The sequence below is a fragment of the Ornithorhynchus anatinus genome, chromosome 17 (genome assembly GCF_004115215.2).
Source record: "Ornithorhynchus anatinus isolate Pmale09 chromosome 17, mOrnAna1.pri.v4, whole genome shotgun sequence".
NCBI classification, from domain to species: domain Eukaryota; kingdom Metazoa; phylum Chordata; class Mammalia; order Monotremata; family Ornithorhynchidae; genus Ornithorhynchus; species Ornithorhynchus anatinus.
The window spans coordinates 9,110,102-9,128,633 of record NC_041744.1 but is presented as its reverse complement, the minus strand read 5'-3'; the positions used below and the strand labels follow the sequence as shown (position 1 = coordinate 9,128,633).

At 55.9% G+C, this 18,532-nt stretch overlaps 1 protein-coding gene and 1 long non-coding RNA gene across 4 annotated transcripts in view; both read right to left on the bottom strand.

The window, feature by feature from the left end:
* Nucleotides 1-193: 193 nt before the first annotated feature.
* On the bottom strand, nucleotides 194-6,221 carry LOC114817831. The gene is made up of 3 exons (XR_003765692.2): nucleotides 5,716-6,221; nucleotides 4,671-4,829; nucleotides 194-825 (listed from the first exon to the last, which is right to left on the bottom strand). It is a non-coding gene; the product is annotated as an uncharacterized LOC114817831 (long non-coding RNA).
* Nucleotides 6,222-6,311: 90 nt separating this feature from the next.
* The window catches only part of PHF12 (PHD finger protein 12), a 41,091-nt gene continuing 28,870 nt past the window's right edge, over nucleotides 6,312-18,532 (bottom strand). For 2 of the 3 annotated variants that reach the window (XM_029082095.2, XM_029082094.2), the window contains exons 7-16: nucleotides 18,076-18,141; nucleotides 16,493-16,657; nucleotides 13,622-13,780; nucleotides 12,054-12,852; nucleotides 11,019-11,144; nucleotides 9,389-9,532; nucleotides 8,494-8,592; nucleotides 7,823-7,905; nucleotides 7,398-7,536; nucleotides 6,312-7,223 (exon numbers count right to left, since the gene is read on the bottom strand). In XM_029082095.2, coding sequence (XP_028937928.1) covers nucleotides 6,877-7,223; nucleotides 7,398-7,536; nucleotides 7,823-7,905; nucleotides 8,494-8,592; nucleotides 9,389-9,532; nucleotides 11,019-11,144; nucleotides 12,054-12,852; nucleotides 13,622-13,780; nucleotides 16,493-16,657; nucleotides 18,076-18,141 — 2,127 coding nt within the window. In that variant the 3' untranslated portion in view covers nucleotides 6,312-6,876. The remainder of the gene's footprint in view (nucleotides 7,224-7,397; nucleotides 7,537-7,822; nucleotides 7,906-8,493; nucleotides 8,593-9,388; nucleotides 9,533-11,018; nucleotides 11,145-12,053; nucleotides 12,853-13,621; nucleotides 13,781-16,492; nucleotides 16,658-18,075; nucleotides 18,142-18,532) is intronic. The other variant, XM_029082096.2, reaches the window with a different exon arrangement.

The following is an 18,532-nucleotide window of genomic DNA, read 5'->3' as shown; positions in this document are numbered from 1 at the left end:
TTCGTGCTCTAGCCTGTAAATTTGTGGACAGGGAATGGCTGCCACTTGTACTCTCCCAAGCGCTTAGAACAGCGCACACAGTAAGCCCTTAAAAAATACCAACATTATTATTATTATAAGAGTGGGTAGACACATCCCCTGCCCTCATGCTCAAGCCTGTAAACTTATGGCCAGGGAATGGCTGCTACTTGTATTCTCCCAAGCGCTCAGTACAGTGCTCTGCACCCAGTAAGCTCTCAATTAACACCACTGATTGATTGAGCTTACTCCATAGAGGGGGAACCTTTTGGGGGTGAGGGAGCCAGCCAGCCTCCCCACCTTACCTCCCACGTGTTTCCATGCTAGTGACCCAAGGCATGGGGAGAAAGCTCCCCGTCTCGTCTCCCTCTGCCATCTCCCTCCTGACCCCCCCATGGGACTCCCCCAGCCTCTTCCACATAACTCCCTCGCCCACCACAGTCAGTCCTGGCAACCACTCTCCAATCCTTTATCCAACCACTCCCTGCTTCCCCTACTGCCCTCCCCACCCCACCCGACCTCAGCTCACACTGTTTCAACCACTGGCAAGTTTGCTTAGAGGGTAAGGCAAAGGAGCAGCGAATTTTACCACCAGCCCGTACTGCTGCCAGGGCAGCCAGTCATCTAGTTCGACACTGGACACGACACTAAACACTGGCCTACTTTTCAGTTGACCTGTCCCTTGTCCAGTATATATATGTTTTTCCAAACGCTCGGCCCTTCCTCCACTCGGCTGCCACTGCTGAGTTCTGCAGCTCAGAAGCGGTACCCACATAAGCAGGGCCCTGGGAAGGGAATCCAATGGGTCTGAAAGAAAGAAAGAAAAAGAGAGAGTGTGTGTGTGAGTGATCTCCCAACCCTCTTGGTTAATAATGTTATTTACTATGGGCCAAGCACTGTAGGATCACAGTCTAAGAACGAAGGAGAGCAGTTCTCTTATCCCCATTCTACAGACGAGGAACAGGAGGCTCAGAATGGTTAAATGATTTACCCAAGTTTCCACAGACTGCCAGGGGTGGGGTCGACACTAGAACCCACAGCTCTGGAGCCCCGGGCCTGTGCTTTTTCCACGAGGCCGGGCTGCCTTGTGAGCTAAGCACATTCCACACCACGGCACGTATGACCTAATCCAGTTGGGCCGCCTGCCCCTGGGTATCGCGTGGCATCACGTGCGTCTCTGGGTCTGGTGTTCTTGAGTGCCCTCAGTGGCCACCTTGTTGGCACTTGCTGTTAAGAGAGGCGGCATTCCCCAGCCCAAGCTTCTTTTGTCCAAACTAGTTGCTCTGCTCTCACAGGAAGTCAGACGTCGGGATCAAAGGAGGCAGGTGAGGCTGCTGGGGGATGCCATCTCTGAGGAACACGGCTGGATTTTGTTTTTTGCATTTTAAATGGTATTTGTTAAGCACTTACTATGTGCCAGGCATTGTACTACATGCTGGGGTAGATACAAGCTAATCGGGTTGGATCCAGTCTATGTTCCACACAGGGCTCACAGTCTCAATCCACATTTTACAGATGAGGTAACTGAGGCAGAGAGAAATTCATTCATTCATCCAATAGTATTTATTGAGCGCTTACTATGGGCAGAGCACTGTACTGTAAGAGACTGGCCCAAGGTCACACAGCAAACAGATGGCAAAAACGTGGGTTGTTAGGGAGATGACATATCTGGGGCATCTGGAGTGGCCTGGGGGTAGAAGATTGGTAAATCTGCTCCCGGGATGGCTAGGCAAAACCACACCAGGTGTCTCGCCTGATTCTTCTCTTCTGCCCCGTCAGCCATACCACTCCTCTTTTCCTCTCCTCCCACTCCTGCTTTGCCTTGACTTGCTCCCTTTATTCATCTCCCTGCCCCACAGCACTTATGCATGTATCTGTAATTTATTTAATGTCTGCTTCCTCCTCTAGCATGTAAGCTCACTGTGGGCAGGGAATATGTCTGTTGTATGGTTATACTGTACGCTCCCAAACGCTTAGTACAGTGCTCTGCATACAGTAAGTGCTCAGTAAATACAACTGACTGCCTCTGCCAAATCAATTCTCCCTTCAGCCACGCAGAGCACTCCTAGGCTCCACTCTCCCTCTTCTCCCTGCATACGCCCCCCGGGCATATACGCCTGCATGTCTGACAAGCTCTAGTTGGTCCCGGCTCCCTCCCCGGAGAAGTGACCGGCCCAAGGTCACCTATCAGGCCGGGGGGTGGAGCTGGGAGCAGAACCCAGGTCTCGAGGCTCTCAGGCCTGTGGTCTCCATTAAGACCTTCTGCTGGCCACAGGGACCACCTCCTGGCCCCCCAGGTAGAGGTGGGGTGGTCTCAGAACCAAAGCAAGAGGCGTCCCCCTTTCCTGGATAGAATGGGTTGCGGCGGAGGGCACTGAGTCGGGGCGACGAGGGAAGGTCACAGTGGGAGTCGGTGGTGCCCACCAGAACCGCTCCCCTGGTCATAAGGCGATTTCTGGCTGGGCAGCGCCCAGCGGGGGCCCCAGCAGCCCACGGGGAGTGCCGTTTTTGCTCAGCCCTGGCACCCCGGGAAGGAACTGCTACGACATCCAACATCCTGGGCAAAAGCCACAACCTCTTTGGCAACCTGAGCTGCCCCCTTGGGCAAGAGGCTTTAGCAGTGTGGCTCAGTGAAAAGAGCCCGGGCTTGGGAGCCATAGGTCTTGGGTTCGAATCCCAGATCTCTCAGCTGTGTGACTGTGGGCAAGTCACTTTGCTTCTCTATGCCTCAGTTCCCTCATCTGTAAAATGGGGATGAAATCGGGGAGCCTCATGTGGGACAACTTGATGACCCTGTATCTACCCCAGCACTTAGAACAGTGCTCTGCACATAGTAAGCGCTTAACAAATACCAATATTATTATTGTTATCTGCAGCTGGCCCAAGGCCAACTGCCTGGACACCAGCATCCTGCTGCAGGGTCAACCAAGCAGGCTCCGCCCTCAACCTCCTGTCACGGAAGCTCAGACCCCTCTGCACTCAAGTGCTTAGAACAGTGATTGACACATTTAAGTGCTTGACACATATTAAGCGCTTAACCAATACCACCACCACCACCATCATCATCATCAAGGGAGCCCAGGGCCTTTTGACAAGCTAGAGAGGCAGGCAGCAGGGGTTTGGTGGAAAGAGCACAGGACGGGGCAGGTCAGGAGACCTGGATTCAAGTTCCCAGCTCTGCCACTTGCCTGTTGAGGGACCTCGGGCAGGTCACAACTTCTAAGGGCCTCGGTTTCCTCATCTGTAAAATGGGAACATAATGCTTGCTCTGCCCTTCTTAGATTTTGAGCTCCTTGTGGGACAAGGACCGCAGCAGACTGATGACCTTCTATCTTCCCCAGAGCTCGGCTGATAGTAAGAACTTCATAAATCCCCTCATTATTGAGTGGGGAAGCAGCGTGGCGTAGTGGATAGAGTCCAGGCCTGGGAGTCAGAAGGACCTGGATTCAAATCCTGACTCTGCCCCTTCTCTGTTGGGTGACCTTGGGCGAATCACTTACCTTCTCTGTGCCTCAGTGACCTCATCCTTGAAAATGAGGTTTAAGACTGTGAGTCCCATGTGAGACAGGGACTGTGTCCAACCTGATTAACTTCTATCTACCCCAGAGCTTAGTACAATACTTGGCATGTAGTAAGTGCTTAACAAATACTATGTGAAAAACAAAACATAAAAAACGACAGCAGTTTGGAACCAAGGCCTATTTAACTGTTTATCTACCCGTCTGTACCCTTAGTAAGTACACCTATCTTACCACCTCTAACAGGTTGTCCAGTTTATTTCCCTTTATTGGGTGTCTGTCCTCCCACACCTACACATTGTGTATCCTTGTGGGGTTTGAATAGTTATTTGGTATTCACCCTAGTACTTAACACAATGGTCAGCACAGAGTCTGTGCTCAAGAGCCAGTAAGCTCTTGGCTTCAAAGCTCTCTTGCCCCCTCCTACCTCACCTCCCTTCTCTCCTCCTCCAGCCCAGCCCATACACTCCGCTCCTGTGCCGCTCACCTCCTCACGGTTCCTCGTTCTTGCCTGTCCCGCCGTCGACCCCTGGACCCCCGTCCTCCCGCTGACCTGGAATGCCCTCCCTCCTCACATCAGCCAAACTCTCTTCCCCTCTTCAAAGCCCTTCTGAGAGCTCACCTCCTCCAGGAGGCCTTCCCAGACTGAGCCCTCCCTTTCCCTCCACTCCCCTCCCCTCCCCATCACCCCGACTCCCTCCCTCTGCTCTACCCCCTTCCCCTCCCCACAGCACTCGTGTATATTTGTATATATTCATTACTCTATTTTATGAATAATGTATATATATCTATGATTCTATTTTGTTGGTATTGACGCCTGTCTACTTGTTTTGTTGTCTGTCTCCCCTGTTTAGACTGTGAGCCCGTTGTTGGGCAGGGATGGTCTCTGTTGCCGAATTGCACATACCAAGCGCTTAGTACAGTGTTCTGCACACAGTAAGCGCTCAATAAATACGACTGAATGAGAGCTAGGCCCTATGCTGCCTATCCTAGAGAGGATCCCAGTCCAAAGCCAGTAACCCATCATGCTTGGATGGTGGTTCCCGGGAAGGGAAGGGTTATTCAGACATCTTTTCCTCTCCCGCCTCCTGCACATACCCCTTTCCCCTGCACGTCTACGTCTAAGACACCTACCTTGTTTCTCCTCACGGCCCCTTGGTTTCTGGCTGTGGACGACACTGCCTGCCAGCCTTCGCTTTACCTGGGACCACTCACTCAGGTGTGGGGATCTTCCAGGTTCTTTTCGCTTCTTTTCCTCCCCTTCCTCTCTCAGCACGTGGGCACGACCCTTTCCTGGAGAGGAGACAGAGACAGGAAGTGCAAACCACCCTTGTGGCTGGAGCTCTGGAGAGTAAGGTGACGAGGACGGACTTAAGGCCTCTTCTTAATATATTAACTATTCGTAGGCTTTGACAGCGGGTAGGCCCAGGGGGCAGGCGGAGTTGATCTACACAGCCGTGGGGCCCACCTGCACCCGAGAAACCCCGGCATGCTCAGCGTTCACCGAGGCCTTCGGACCAGAGGCGCCCCCGGGGGGGTGGCGTTTCAGCCTCAGCCTCCTGGCCCTGGGGTGGGGCCGCTGTGGAAAAGGGCTAACGGAGGCAGCCAGCTGCCCGGCTCCAGCCGCCAAGCGGAAAACCCAGTGACCAAGTCACGAAACACAAGTCAGGCCACGGTTCTGGCCCCTGCGGCTCAGAGGGATGGGGCCGGACCACCCGAACGGCCGTGGTCTCAGAGACCCCTCAGACCCCCACCGTTTCATACAAAACACCAGGAACACTGTTGGGAAGCAGAATCTAATCCCTGGAAAGGTGCAGGGGGGCTGGGATTCGGGGGAGAACATTCAAGGGGTCTCAGAGTTCAGGACCAACTGAACTGTGCTGTGGTCTCTGTTGGGTCTCCTGGCATCTCCCAGCCTCAGTTTCCCTATCTGTACAAGGCACTCATTCCTGTCCACCGCCACCTGACAAGGATGCCGAGAGGATGGGTGACCGTCACTGATGTGAGCACACTCCGGGCAGAAACCGGACAGTCTCCGTGCACGGTCCCCACCCTCAGCCGGCTCTATCCCAGGGCCCAAGACAACCCCCACCACCCGTTTCCAGCAGGGCTACCCTGCTACCTGGCGCTGGAGCCCCTCACCCCATCCTCCCGTCCCCCTCCCGCCCTCGGCTCTCACCTCCCGCCAGCTCTAAGCCGAGTCAGAAGGTCGGCAAGCTCCCAGAGGGCAGCAGGATCGAAGAGGCCCAGACAGACAGGCAGGAAACACGAGCTGAAGTATTTTTGGTTTTTTATATACAGAATACAGGAAAGTTTTTGTAAAGTCTAAAACATTACAATTACTATGTACATTGGTACTAGCCGTGGGGGTGAGGTGGGGGGAGGGGGTGGGGGTGACAAGAGAACAAAAAAAAGGAGACAAAACAGATTTACGACAAAAACATTTTTGCTACAATAGACAATTTGAAGAGAACGCCCTACCACATGTAGCACTGTACACAGCTTTAAAAACATTGAAAAAATGTCATCACTGGATGTATTTACACCAAATCCAATACACTTTTCCTTATTTGAAATAAAATAGGATGGACAGAGGAAAAAGAATTCATTTCTCATTTGTCCATAATACACAGTAGCTACCTGTAGTGCAACCGTAGCAGAGGGGGAGGTGGGTGGGTGGGTGGGCTGGGGGGGGGGGGAGGAGGGGGAGGAGGGGCAGGAGACCAAGGGAGAGTGGGTAGCGATCTTTATATTAAATAAAACAATGATATTGTATAGATTTTGCTGTATGAAAACTGTATTTTTTCTTTTAATATAAAACTATTGTCACTGGCACAAAATAGAACAAGTTTCTGATTATTTTACAATGGGGTGGGGGCCGGGGGTGGGCGTGTGTGTGTGTGTGTGTGTGTGTGTGTGTGTGTGTGTGGGAGGGGGTGTTGTGTGGCAATAGAGGGTGGGGGAAATGGTCTTCTGTGTTTTTCTTCTGAGTAAGCATCAGATGTCCGGAAAGCCCCCCTCCCGCTCCCCACCCCTCCCCCCCACCCCACGGATCTACCGCACTCCCGTGAAATGCCGAGTACAAAGATAATGTGCAAATGCCCCCAGGACTCGAGATAAAGAAGAGGAAAACAATTTTGCTTTAAAAAAGGAGTCAAAAGGTTTTCTTCATTCATGCAAAGGTCACGGTTGAACAGTTTCTGGCGGGGTGGGGGGGATAGAAAAACCCGGGCTCGGTTCGTTTTGTACATTTTTGCATTGCGGGAGTCACGGGCGGGAGGGGTGGGGGCGTCGGGCGACAGGGTGGGGGCCGGGGCGGGGAGGAGGGGCTGACCGGCGCCTACGGCACAGAGTTGGAGCGCAGCACAGGCCCCTGGTGGGGCTTGAGGGACAGTCCCGCGTCGGGCACGGGGGCCGTGTCCCCGGGCCGGGGCTGTTTGGTCGCGAACTCGGTGATGCTGAAGACGAACTGCAGGCAGCCCACCTTGATGTAGCTGCCGTGGTGGAGCAGGGCGGTGCCCTCCCAGCCTGCCCCGCTGCCCCCGATCAGGCTGGAGCTGCTGGCCTTGCAGCTGCAGGGTCTCCGGGGCGGCCCCTGCGCCTGGGCGCTCATCACCGCCGCCGTCTCCCCCGCCCCCGTCGCCGCCGCCTCCTCTTCCTCCTCCTGCTTCCGGCTCCGGCGCCGTTCTGTGGGGAAAGGAGACCAGCTGAGCCCCGCCTGGAACCCCCGGGGACAATGACGGGGGACACGTCCCGGGAGCCAGGGACGGTTCCGGGGCGGCGGCCCGCGGGGCCCGACTGTGGCTCGTGGCGGGGCCCACCCTCGCTCCCCTCCGTTGCCCCCCGCCGACCCCTACTCACTGATGACGCTCTGGACTTTGGCAACAATACTGCTCGGGGGGGTTGGGGTGGTCTTCTCAGAGAAGTCACACGAATACAGAACGTTGTCCACCGTGGTGCCGTGCTCGCTGTAGTTCAATAGCTCGTAATGCTTGGTATTCTGGTGAGGGAAAGAGGGACGCAGAGACAAGTCAGCGGTGCGCCCACCTGCGCTGCCAGCTACCAGGCGGGGGAGGTCACAGCTGCCGGCGGCACCCGCCCTGACCTGTCCCTTCTTGGGGCTCCCTCCTCCCCACTCCCGGAAGGATGGGAACGACCCCAGACGGAATCGTCCTGCTGCCCCCTCCGCCCAGTGACCCAGGGTTTGGCTCCCGGCTCCGGTCCCGGTGGATGGGGCAACCCATGGCCCTCCCCGCAGCCCTACACACGCCGGGAACCCCACTCACCTCATCGTAAAATATGCAGGCATGTTTACCCGACACGTAGTTACAGTGACCGTAGTTTGTAAGGCACACGTCCATGTCAGCTCCTGCGGGGAGCAGGGGGAAGGGGGTAGACGGGGGTGAGTTTCCCAGAACCCTGGCTGGAAATCACGGGGAGGGAGGTCACAAAGGTCGTCCCTTGGGCGCCCCTCTCCGAGGCAGCTGGAGAGGGCCCCCAGAATATGGGGCCTGGGGCTCAGTTGGCCACTCCCGAGGAGCCTATCGGGGGGGGGGGGGGGGGGCGAGTAGGCGAGCGCACCTTGGGGATGCTAAAGGGGTGGAGCCGCTGCCCCATGGCTGTCCAAAGTCCTCACCACCTCCCTTGGGGGTCTCTGGCCACTGGGTAGAATCTACCCCCGGCCCTGACCCCAGACCAACGGGGAGCATCTGCTCTTCAAGTTCCCCAACAATGGACCGGCCTCGAGCTCTCTCCCCACCCCGGCTCCAAGTTTCCGCCAGCTGTCCACTCACTCCCCTTTAGGGACTTGCCGGGCACGACAGGAGGGAGGGGAGGGAGAAGGAGGGAGGAGGGAGAAGGAGGCTCTCCACAACCCCACAAGGCTCTTTCTGGGGGAAATGGCTTCAAGCTCTGACCCCATGCAAGCTGTGAGTTAGCTAGCTGCCCGCAGACCCACCTGTTCCGATGTAGAGGGTCCGATAGCACATGTTCACGGCACCCCCGAGCCCCGTGAGGGGGTAAAACACCGCCCGGGCCTGCACCTCCTTCTTTTGCACTGCAAGACACAAACACATCAGTACTGTCAACTCCTGATGATCTGTCAGCAAACCTTTGGCTATTGGGATTGGTCCCACTGGAACTGTCAGTTGCAAGCCCGCCTACCCCCGATTCCTTTTTTATGGTATTTGTTAAGTGCTTACTACGTGCTAAGCACTGTATGAAGCCTTGGGGTAGATACAAGCTAATCAGGTTGGACACAGTCCCTGTCCCACACAGCCATAAACCCCATTTTACTAAACGCTTGGCTGAATATAATACAGCAGGGTCGGTAGACATAATTCCTGCTCACAATCCACTGGGTGTATTTGTATGGGATACAACCGCGGCTCGGTTATTTGAGTTTCTGTAGGAGTCGGAAAGTGTTTGAAGTCGCTAGGGAAGTGGACCCCTGGGTGGGGGAAGACAGAGCTCTGAACAGGGAATCCTGCTAAGAGCTTGATGCACCCCAGGGCCCCCGGCCCAAAGGCGGGACGGACTTTCCATTAGGGTCTCGAGCCTTAACTGTCACAGCGGTAGGTTCTGGGCAGCCTGGCCACAGCTGGGCAATGCTGCCTCCCCGGCAGGATGGAGAGGGGAGAGCCGTGGGCAGGGAGACAGAGGGAGGCGGTGAGAAAAAAGTGGGGAGACCATCCTCGGACTCTAAAGCCTGAAGGCCCAGTGGCCCCAGCCTCGAGTGGCCCTGCAGCCGGCATCCTCCGAAGCCCCTCGGCACCACCGGTCTATCCGACGGAACCGGCTTCCGCGGGCCGGGCGAGGGGTGGGAGAAACGGTGGAGGGGACATGACACGTACCTTCCGGGTGGTGCCCCCCGGGAGGCAACTGATGAGTGCCCGCGCTCCCGCCAGGGGCCTGTGCTTTGGAAGGGAAGAGCTGATGTATCCTCTGCAGGGCCAGAAACTTGATCAGCTTCTCGTCCAGCATATTGATCTCGATCTCTGCTTGGGACCAAAGGCCAATACAGGAAGCAGCGTGAGTGGTGTCTTGGATCTAGCCCAGGGCTTGGCACAGAGTAAGCGCTTCAAAACGAAAAACTATTACCATGATGGCAATGAGGCTGATGACACAGTGGGGAGACTGCCCGGGGACTCCCCGCACTGACTGGGGGGTGAGGGTGGAGATGTTACCCACTTTCTCAGTACACACAACGGACTGGTAGCATCGATTAGTGGTGCTCAGCAGATAAGCGGCTGAGCCGGGATTAGAACCCAGGTCTTCTCACTCCCAAGACGGTGCTCTTTCCACTAGGCTGCACTGCTTTAAAAGCCTGCTCTAATGTATTCACTTTGACCACTCTGGCTGTAAAGCTTTGGATATTTATCTCCTGTTACAGTGTCAGCTTCTCATGGGTGGAGAACACGTCGCTTTGTTATTCTGTGCTTTCCAAACACTTAGGACATCCACAACACATAGGCGCTCAACGAATCCCCTCTCCTATAGTGGATTTCAGTCAGAGTCTGGGCCACTAACTCTGTCCTCTGCTACAAAACTCTGAGATGCCAAGTTGACTGATAGGGTGAGAGAGAAACCTTGGTGTAGTTGGGGGGATGAGAGAAAAACAGGGAGTCCACACCAGCACCCCCAGCCACTCCCTTCATCTCAGAAGCATCTTAAAAGCAGCGTGGCTCAGTGGAAAGAGCACGGGCTTTGGAGTCAGAGGTCATGGGTTCGAATCCCGGCTCTGCCACTTGTCAGCTGTGTGACTGTGGGCAAGTCACTTAACTTCTCTGTGCCTCAGTTACCTCATCTGTAAAAATGGGGATTAAGACTGTGAGCCCCACGTGGGACAACCTGATTCTTGTGTCTACCCCGGTGCTTAGAACAGTGCTCTGCACCTAGTAAGCGCTTAACAAATACCAACATTATTATTATTATTATTACTATCTCGACCAGATCTGCCCAATCGAATGCAGATGTGCAGGAGGAGGCAGAAGAGATGGGAGGAGAGAGGTTCTCCCTTCGCTCATCCCCAACTCCCAGCCCAACAGCACCTATGTACATATCTGTAATTTATTTATATTAATGTCTTCCCTCCTCTAGACTGGAAGCTCATCATTGGTGGGGAATGTGTCTATTGTTGAACTGTACTCTCCCAAGCGCTCAGTACAGTGCTCTGCACCCAATAAGTGCTTACTATGACTGAATGAAAGTGTTCGGTCAAACCCCGAAACCGGGCCGTGGCATTAACTCAATGTGCCAGTCTGTCCTACCCTATCGGGGACCCACACGGCACAGAAATGAAAAGGGCATTCGTGAACTCGGTGGGTCTAAAGCAACGTGCCTCATGGCCAATCTCTCCGGCCACCTGTTTTGGGAGGCCTGGTGGGCGGGGAGAGGAGGGAGAGTGAAGGACGATGGGATGGGAGTGCCCCATCCCTACAGAAGGTACACATGTACACGCACACACAAATACACACAACTCACCTCCGTTCCCATCCACGAAGGCTCTCAGGGAATTGGTGAGGTCCACCATAGTGGTAGAGTTGGGTGGGAGAGAGTGGATGCTTAAAGAGCTTCCTATGGCAAACGTGCCGGGGCTGACCTTGTCATCTGTGGACCGAGAGGAGGACGACGGTGACTTTCAGGTTCGCTTGGGCCACCCAGAGACCAGGCTCTGCTCCCTCTGCCACCGTTCCCAACACCCCGGTCCAAGCGGAGCACGGAGAAGTGGCAGGCCGGGCTGGCGGCAGACCAACGGGGCAGGGCGGTGGCCTAAGCGGGTGACATCCGGCCTCGGGTAGCTCGCCGGAGGCGGCCGGCCTGGACCGGGACGTCGAGAGGCGGGCCTCCGGAGGTGGTCCCGGTTATCCCACGCCCCTTCCCCCAAGCCAAGCCGAATCGGGAGGGGGACCCCATGGCACGCCAGCTGACTCTATCACGGCCCTTGACCAGGCGTTGTCTCTGAGGTGGCAGCTCTGGAGTGAACAGGCGGGTGAGGGGAGGGACCACCACCACACTGTCCCCAAGTGGACTACCGAGGGGGGACGGGCGGCCCATCCGGGGCCCGAAGAGTGCCACCCGTCTGGCTGGTTAAAGACGGGCGGGGCCACAAAACCGCCCTTCTCCCTCAACACCCTTGACTGCGTGGAGCAAGGCTCCCTCTCCTCCCGGGGTCCCTCCTCGCCGACGGGAGCGCGGCGGACGTGGCGTGGCCGCGGAAAGAAGGGCACAGACCAACGGCCAACATCGAAAGCAAGGCTTTCCCGCAAGGTCCGTGAGCCGCTAAGACCCAGCTGCGTTATCCTGGAGGTCGCCGGTCCACCTTCTCCCCCGTCCCTCGCCAACAGCCCGGACAGAGCCCTCCGAGGCTGCCCCAAACTGTCCCTGGGCGGGTGCCGGGGCTTGTATCCAGAGTCTGGCCCGGGAGACGGAGGGGGGTGAAGTGGGAGTTCTTTAAGTGGCCAAAGAACCCCTTCGATTCGGTCTCCGCCCCTACCCCCAGCCCGGCGAGCCACTCACCTGAGGGAGGCGCTGGTGAGCAGAATCGCTGGCTGGCTCCGACAGCCAAGATGCCATCTCCCGCCGCCTGGGGTGGGGTGAGCGCCCGGGTGGCGTTCGGGGGGGACCCGAGAGGCCGCGGCTCCGAGAGCGGGGGTCCTATCTGCGTCTGGACATTTTTCCTTTGCAAAGTGCTGGTGGTCTCGAGGCTGGCACAGGAACCGGGAATGGAGGGGGGCAGTCCTGGGCCGGGGGCCACGCTCCTCTGGGCGCAGGCGACGGTGCCCTCCGTCTTCACGACCAGGCCCAGCGCGTGGTTGGGCGGGCCCCCGGCCGCCGGGGGCCTGGACCAGGCCTGCCGGGGGGAGGGGAGCGGGAGGGCGCTCCCGGGGCCGGGGAGGCGCCGCGAGTCCGTCGGCTGGGCCGCGGGGTCCGGGGACGCGCCGTACGGGTGGGGGCCGTTGGCTCTCGCCTCCGAGCCCGTGGGCCCGTTGGCGGTCCCGCAGGACGCCGCCGCTTTCTTGGATCTGTCCGTACAGGAGCCCCAGCTGACGTCGTCGGGGGGTGGGGGTGGCTGGGCGGGGGGGCAGCTCGGGGGGTTCTGGGCGGGGACCCCCGGGGGGCAGGGTGGGCCGTAGAGAGAGGGGGGAGGGGGTGCCTTGTCAGCTGCCTGCGGAGAGGTGGCAACCGAGCTGTCTGCCACAAGAACAGGCTTAATATCAGCCTTCTCTGTCTGTTCAGAGTCCCAATGCGAAGGCATCTGCTTAGCAGATAAATGTTTCAATATGCTGCACTGGAGGGCAACAACACTACAGAGCCACTGCAAACAGAGAGGAAAGAAAGGCAGGTCAGATGCGAGGTGGCAGAGGCCGCTCATCCCACTCAGAGCCCAGACCTGGTCGGAGGTGGCGGGGGACGCGGGAGTGTGTGTATGTCTCTCTCTCACAGGAGCTCCTAGCTCCTGAGTCTGCACCGCTCAGACTTCAGCGCCACTGGCCCGGTGGGCGGCGGGTGGCCGCTCCGGCTCCCCGGTCCCGGTTCGCGGGCCGGGGAACACCAAGGAACTGAGATGCAGACCCGAAGGCGCTTGGAGTGATGTGGGAAAAGCAGGGATGAGGGGGGAAAGGTTCTACTAGCCTGCTGCTGCAATTATTTCTGCCGGGCCTCCCTCCCTCAACGCAGAAGTCCCAGCCCCAAAGGCCCTCCGATCAACTGGCCACCGGCCCAGCTGTGTTGGAACTGAAAGACGACGAGGATGCAGACGCCCCTTCCCTGCCCACAGGGTTCTTAGGGGAAATGTGGCGAGCTCTGCGAGGGCTGGTAGGGGTTGGGGGTGGGTGTCGATCGGGATTTTACGACTGTTTTTCACTGTTGCACCAGGGCAAAAGCGCATCCTTAATACGAGTAGATAGCTTGGTCTCCTGCTCCCCCAGGTAGCCTGGCAGCTCGTGGGGGGCGGGAGGCGCGCATCTGTGCACCGGGGGGACAAGGGGGAGCGGAGGAGGGAGTTAAGTGCCCAATGAAGTCTGCCCTCGCCAACCTTCTCCCACACTTTTCCCAGTCGGCTGCTCTGGGCCCCCGACACTCACCTCTTGCTGCTCTGACTGGCTCGCTAAGTGCTCAGACTTCAAAAGGTGCTTCTGTGATTCCTCGGGAATCCCGTTGCAAATCAGCTCGCCATCCCTAATGGCCGCAGGGGCGAGGAGGGGGGGCGGAAACCGGTACTGAGACTTTATGGCATCCGGAACCTGAACGGAATGGGGGTTGGGGGGGCAGAGAGGGGGGAAAGGAGAGAATATTATTTTTGCGGTATCTGTTAAGTACTTACTGTGTGTCAAGCACTGGGTTGAGTACAAGTTAATCGGTCAGTCATATTTACTGAGTGCTTACTGTGTGCAGCGGACTGTAATAACCGTTTGGGAGGGTACAATATAAAAATATAACAATTGGAAGACACTTACACTAAGCAACATGGCCTAAGGGATAGAGCACGGGCCCAGCAGTCAGAAGGACCTGGGTTCTAATCCCAGCTCTGCCACTTTTCCTCTCCCGATTGCGCCTGAAGCCCTCGACTGTCAAGAGCCTTCTAGAAATGTCCTGGCTGCCTTTGATAAATTCAAAAACCCTGTCCTCTGAAATCTGGCGTTCCTTGCAAGATGTTCTTAAAACATGGTTTCGGTCTGCCCAGTTTCCTTTTGGCACTTTAACCATGCCACTCTTTACGGACTCGGTCTCTCCCGTTCACCTTACTTGGGTGAACTTGACAATTTAAAAGGATGACTTTTCCCCTTGAAGACCCTCCCTGACCCTGCCATGGAGGCTTCCCAGAATTCAGGGGCCCAAGTTTTACCCAGGGCTCTAAAACAGGGGTGTTTTGTGTGGTTTTTATTTAATTCCTTACTGGGGCTTTTTAAAAAATGATATATCCGCCCCTTTCAGCTTTATCTTAACGTCTACATTATTTCCTAGTTCCCTTTTTAAAAATTAAAATACCCTAGCAAGGGGCCTCCCCGCTTCCTCCCTAGTGGGGATACTAAGATTTATTGAGCGGCAGTCTCTGACATACACCTCCTGCACTACCAGAACCAATCCACTATTCAGGACTGCAGCTGACTGGTGGCCTCTGGCCTTGAAAGTCCACAACTGTTTTAAGATGCCCAGTCCACAAGGTGAGGTTGAAGGGAGACAGGGCCAGGCCAACAGGTCTGGGATTCGAATGTGGAATGGTCTGCAAAGACACTGAAGTCACATCCAGAAAGACTCTGATCACAAAGGGAGGCACTCTCTTTCCCTGACAGAGACCCCCACATTTTGGGGGGGGGGGGTACATGTGGTTGGGAGGAGGGGGCACAGGAGTGTTGAGGGAGTCTAAGCCAGAGGGAAAGAACTGTTCTACCAGGCAGCTGGTGCATACCTGTGTGTGCTGCAAAAAACTGGCCCCTGGGAAGGAAGAATAATAATAATGGTGATATTTGTTAAGGGCTTACTATTTGCAAAGCACTGTTTTAAGTGCTGGGGGGGATACAAGCTGATCAGGATGTCCCATGTGGGGCTCACAGTTTTAATCCCCATTTTACAGATGAGGTAACTGAGGCACAGAGAAGTGAAGGGACTTGCCCAAAGTCACTCAGCTGGCAAGCGGCGGAGCCGGGATTAGAATCCATGACCTCTGACTCCCAAGCCCGGGCTCTTTCCACTGAGCCTCGCTGAATCATGGTCTTCCCATTCAGAGACAATCCCTGGTTGTTGACTCCCTCGGGTCAGCCCACTGGTCCCTCCCAGCATCCTCCGGTGTCAATGTAACGGCTTCCACCCCTGCGGCGTCCATTTCTGCAGTTTAAGGGATGAGCCACAGTCCCAAAATTCTAAATCACAGCTTATCTCACCCTCAAACCTCTCAAAGTAATAAGAGGCTGCCAGCCCAGCCACTCGGCCATTTGTCCACCACTCTAAAAAACCCCAAATCCCAGAATAAGGGGACTGGTGAAGTATTACCTATCCCTCCTCCCTCCCAGCAGGACTGCTCTCACACCCATCAAGATTCCAGTTAACTCGCTTTCACCTAAAGCATACCACTCCCTGAAAGTCATAATTACCTGTTTCCTTTAAAAAAAAAAAACAAAAAACTTGTGACCCACTGCCAGAGGGAGCTTAACCACTGAAAACACAAATCTCCGGAAAGTCCAAATATATGCGTCATCAGAAGCATATGGAACAGGCCGGGTTTCATACTATGTGACATACACCCTAGATGGTAAGTTAATTTTGGGCAGAAGACGTGATTATCAACTTTGTCATACTGTGCTCTCCCTAGTGCTTAGTACCGTGCCCTGCACACAGTAAGCGCTCAATGAATACCACCGATACCCAGGGCAACACCGTTACCGTCTGGAAACTTCGGCCTCCATCGGGGAGCAAGGAGACTCTGGGCCCATTTTCAGGATGTGGGTACCACCAAAGGGCCCAATCCGGGAACTGCTGACCAGTGCCCGGCAGCGCAGGGGAAGCCGCGGTGGTGGTTTTGGAATTGTTGTGGCCAGCCACCTCTCCCCAGGTCAGGAAGCAGGGGGGCCCAGGGAGGGCCCCATCTGAGAACAACAGCTTGAAAACCACGCTTCCGGGAACCCGCTCAGAGAGACCCGCATCCCAGTGGAGTCTCTCTGCTGGCCCATGGGGATCTGACTCACACCCTCTGCCCCTCAAGTGTGGAATTTCAACCCGGGGTGGATCCCTCAGTGTGGAATTCCAGTCTGGGGAGGGAGCTTTTGGCGGTTTCCCCACCCTGTCCCGTGTCCCTTTGTCCCCAAGTGCCGTGCAGGGGACCGGACCAGCGACGGTGGGAGGGTGGAGAGAAGTCAAAATGGGGGTGGGAGGGCGAGGGGGGAAAACGACGGGGACTCTTTCTCGCTGGAAAACCGGGGTGGGGGTAGGGAAGAACCTGCCGAGGCAGCCGGCTTTACCTTCAAGCTTCTTCTCTTGACGGACTGAATCACTCGGCGGTTGGGGGGATGCTTCTTATGGATTCGGCTGAGGAAGTCCACCTTGACCACGTGCTGAGAGATGGTGTCTTGGAAGCGGTCAAACACCTGACACCGGTTGCTCAGGGTCATGTTTTTCTGGTTCAGCTGGGGAGAGCAGACACCCCCCCGGCAATGGACTTTAGTTAGCCGCTCCGGCCCTCTCCTACCCCTACCCGCCTCCCGCCCCCACCTGTCTACCCACCCCCTCCCTGCCAGCTTCTTCACTTTCTGGACCTCTTGCCTTGGGGCATTAAAATTCACCAACTTCCTTGGTACGTGGGGTATGATGCACCTGGACCGTAAGCTCCTTGAGGGCTGGGATCTGTGTCTACTCATTCTACTGTACGCTCCCAAGCGCTTAGTGCAGTGCTCCAGGAAGGATAAGTGCTCAAGAAGTTCCACTGATCGAGAGATGGGTCCCGAGGGGCTGTGGTAGTTTTGGACTGGGAACTGGGGCACCAAAGAATTGGCTCAGCTATGGGAATAAGTGTGGGCCCACTGGGGGGAAAAGAGAAATAATAATAATCAGGCAAGGCTTCGTGAAACCGGGCAGCGGGCCTCCCTTTCCCCATTTCCTTGAGATGGGTTTTCCCGGGAGTGGGACAGGCACAGAGAGCTCTATAGAGGCCAATGAATGCTCTCCATTGAATACTCCGAAGAGCAGTGGGAAGAGCTAGAAGACAGCACTGGGAAATGGGAATGGGGAAAACTGCCTATTTTGCCAGCCTGATGGACAACTCTGTTGGGCTGAGTTGTTTTTTTTCCCCCCAAATGATATTTGTTAAGCGCTTACTCTGTGTCAGGCATTGTACTAGTCCTGAGGTACATATAGCTAATCAGGTTGGATTCAATCCAGGTTCCACATGGGGCTCACTGCCTCAATCCTCATTTTGCAGATGAGGGAACTGAAGCACGGAGAAGTGAAGTGACTTTCCCAAGACCACAGAGCAGACCAGTGGTGGAGCCGGCATTCGAACCCAGGTCCTTCTCTGTTCAGACTCCATGTCCTGTACCAGTCTCTGTTTTCCTTGCATTTAGAGTGTTCGCAACCTTCCAGGGCACTTATAAGCACATCTCATTCTTAATACTTCAGTTCCAACTTTCTTTTTTGGCGGTATTTGTTAAGCACTGCTCTAAGCGCTGGGTTGGTTACAAGTTAATCGGGCCGGATAGAGTCCCTGTTGCACATGGGGTTCACAATCTGTGTAGGAGGGGGAAAGGGGATTAATTCCCAATTTTGCAGTGGAGGAAACTGAGGCACAGAGAAGTGAAGTGACTTGCCCAAGGCCACACACAGGAGAACCCATGTCCTCTGGCTCCCAGGCCTGTGTTTTATCCACTGGGCCACGCCGCTTCCCTGGACAGACTCCCTTGTCCTTTTCCTTCCTACCTGCAATTTTAGCATCTGTCTGCCCGGCTAGATCGTCAGCTCCTTGATGAGGGTGGGGCCCGGGTCTACTCTCCCAAGGGCTTAGAACAGCGGTCTGCCCACAGTAGGCGCTGAATAAATACTGCTTACTGACCGACTGGTTCAGACTCCAAAGCATTTTGTTCCCGCTCAACTGGCTTTGCTTCGTCTTCCCCTCGGACTAGAATAACCCGAAAAGAAGCAATCAGTCCGTCCTCGGATGGGAAGGCTGCCGGGGCCGTCCCCGCCGCACCCCAAGCACCGTCCAACGTACTCTCCGCCCTCCGCCATCTCCAGGGGAGAAGCCGCTACTTCCCGCTTTAGTCCAGAACCTCATGCTTGTTGCACCCGAATTCTTCTTTAGGTCTAACTTAAATCCCTCCTGCTGCCACTTAAGCCTATTTCCCCCGGGGCGGTGGATGGCGTTTGGCTGATGGATGGGAAGCTGCCCCTGTGCCTCTCCACCCAGGGAATCCTTGAGCCCGGGTAGGGGGTCTGTGGTGTGCGGTGTGTACGTGTGTGTTTTCCACTGTCTGGGGTGGTGAGGAGGGGAAGCAAAGTCCTCGGACTCC